The sequence below is a fragment of the Morus notabilis genome, unplaced genomic scaffold (genome assembly GCF_000414095.1).
Source record: "Morus notabilis unplaced genomic scaffold, ASM41409v2 Scaffold1023, whole genome shotgun sequence".
In the NCBI taxonomy this organism is placed as follows: Eukaryota; Viridiplantae; Streptophyta; class Magnoliopsida; order Rosales; family Moraceae; genus Morus; species Morus notabilis.
Genome location: NW_010365731.1, coordinates 247,493 through 249,266, shown reverse-complemented (window position 1 = coordinate 249,266; position 1,774 = coordinate 247,493). Strand labels below are relative to the sequence as shown.

At 41.0% G+C, this 1,774-nt stretch overlaps 1 protein-coding gene across 1 annotated transcript; it reads left to right on the top strand.

Moving 5' to 3' along the window:
- The first annotated feature begins 268 nt into the window (after positions 1-268).
- On the top strand, positions 269-1,078 carry LOC21392581 (leucine-rich repeat extensin-like protein 3). The gene has a single exon (XM_010108496.1). It carries the CDS (start codon positions 269-271, stop codon positions 1,076-1,078), a length of 810 nt encoding a protein of 269 aa, XP_010106798.1.
- The last annotated feature ends 696 nt before the right edge of the window (positions 1,079-1,774 follow it).

Sequence of the window (1,774 nt, the reverse complement as noted above, 5' to 3'; positions counted from 1 at the left end):
CCAGCCGACTAAAATTCTAAAAACATTTCAAGTAAGTCAAATATTAATGGGACCCAAACTCAACTAAACACTTTATCTCATGCATAAGCAAACAAATCCGTCTAATTTGACTAGTTATATACAGACGTACGTACAAACAAATTAGGTGACTGATTTAAATACCTTAATTCTACTGCATGTAAATCCCTCATCAGAACACTATAAAAAGACCATATCCCAAGCATTAGACTTCACCACTCCAAAAGGAACAAGTTAGTTCTCATAAGCAATGTCTTCCTCTCATTTGTTCATCATACTCCTAGGAGTGGTATTTCTCACCACTCAAACCCTTGCCGATTACTATAAGCCACCAGAGCATGAGCATAAGCCGGAGGCTCCTCAATACAAGCCACCCCCGGTTGTAAAGCCGCCGCCAACCCCGGTTTATCCGAAACCTCCACATCATGGAGCGAAGCCTAAGGCACCACTAACCCCGGTTTATCCTAACCCTCCACATCATGGAGAGAAGCCTAAGCCTCCGGTTTACCAGAAACCTCCACATGTAGAGAAGCCTAAACCGCCACCAACCCCGGTTTACCAGAAACCTCCACATGTAGAGAAGCCTAAGCCGCCACCAACCCCGGTGTATCCGAAACCTCCACAACATGAAGAGAAGCCTAAGCCACAACCAACCCCGGTGTCTCCGAAACCTCCACAACATGAAGAGAAGCCTAAGCCACAACCAACCCCGGTGTATCCGAAACCTCCACACCATGAAGAGAAGCCTAAGCCACCACCAACCCCAGTTTACCCGAAACCTCCACAAGTAGAGAAACCAAAGGCGCCCCCAACACCGGTTTACAAAAAGCCCCCATACGGAGAGAATCCCAAGCCTGAGCCCAAGCCCAAGCCCGAACCAAAACCGAAAGCTCCAACTCTACCACCTAAAGTGGTGAAGCCACCATATGTAAAACCACCGGTATCCCCATCGCCAGTGCACAAGCCGCCGCCTTACGGTCACTACCTGGGACAACCTCCTTACGAGAAGCCCCCAACTGGACCCTACCACAAGCCACCGAATCCCGGTCATCCGAACTGAAGAAATGAGATCATGATATAAATATGGATACGTCATTTTAGGTTTCCAGTACTTTCCAGAAATAAGAGTTGTTTACGACTCATGACATGCATTTTGGAACTTACGTACGAATATTGGGATTATTGCCTCTTGAGTTGTTACCTGATGAGCCTATCCATTTATTTTCTTGCATATCATATATAGTTAAAATCAGTTCCATGATCGTTTGTAATATTTTATAATATATCAATATCTCTATTGTCCCACTGTTTCTTCCTTTCATCTTTTAACAAGTAAAAACTTTATTAAAAAGAAAAGAAAGAAGTCTTATAAAATTAAAACATGTGAACCTTAGAGTAATAAAGAAAGATAAAACAAAATGCAAACAAAACAAAACAAAAACAAGAAGAAAACAACAAAGGAGCAACCGAGCTATGAGAAAAAAAAAAAAGAAAAAAAAAACTGATATTTCTCATTTTGAAACTCCAACCACCAAGAGGAGCTCTAAGCTTGTAGGAAGAACCCTGGCTCTTTTTTTTTTTTTTCTCCTATGTTAATCATCATCATCATCATCATCGACACTATAATCAAGATCATAAATAACAACTTGGCTGTTGGAGTAAAGACTCCCTATTCACCATTACAACTTATAAACAAAATTTAACTAATATACGAACCAGAAATTATATATATATATATATATATAATGCATAATCC

Bases quoted from the DNA above. Each gene is read 5' to 3' on its own strand.
- LOC21392581 (XM_010108496.1), top strand. From the start codon at position 269: ATGTCTTCCTCTCATTTGTTCATCATACTCCTAGGAGTGGTATTTCTC.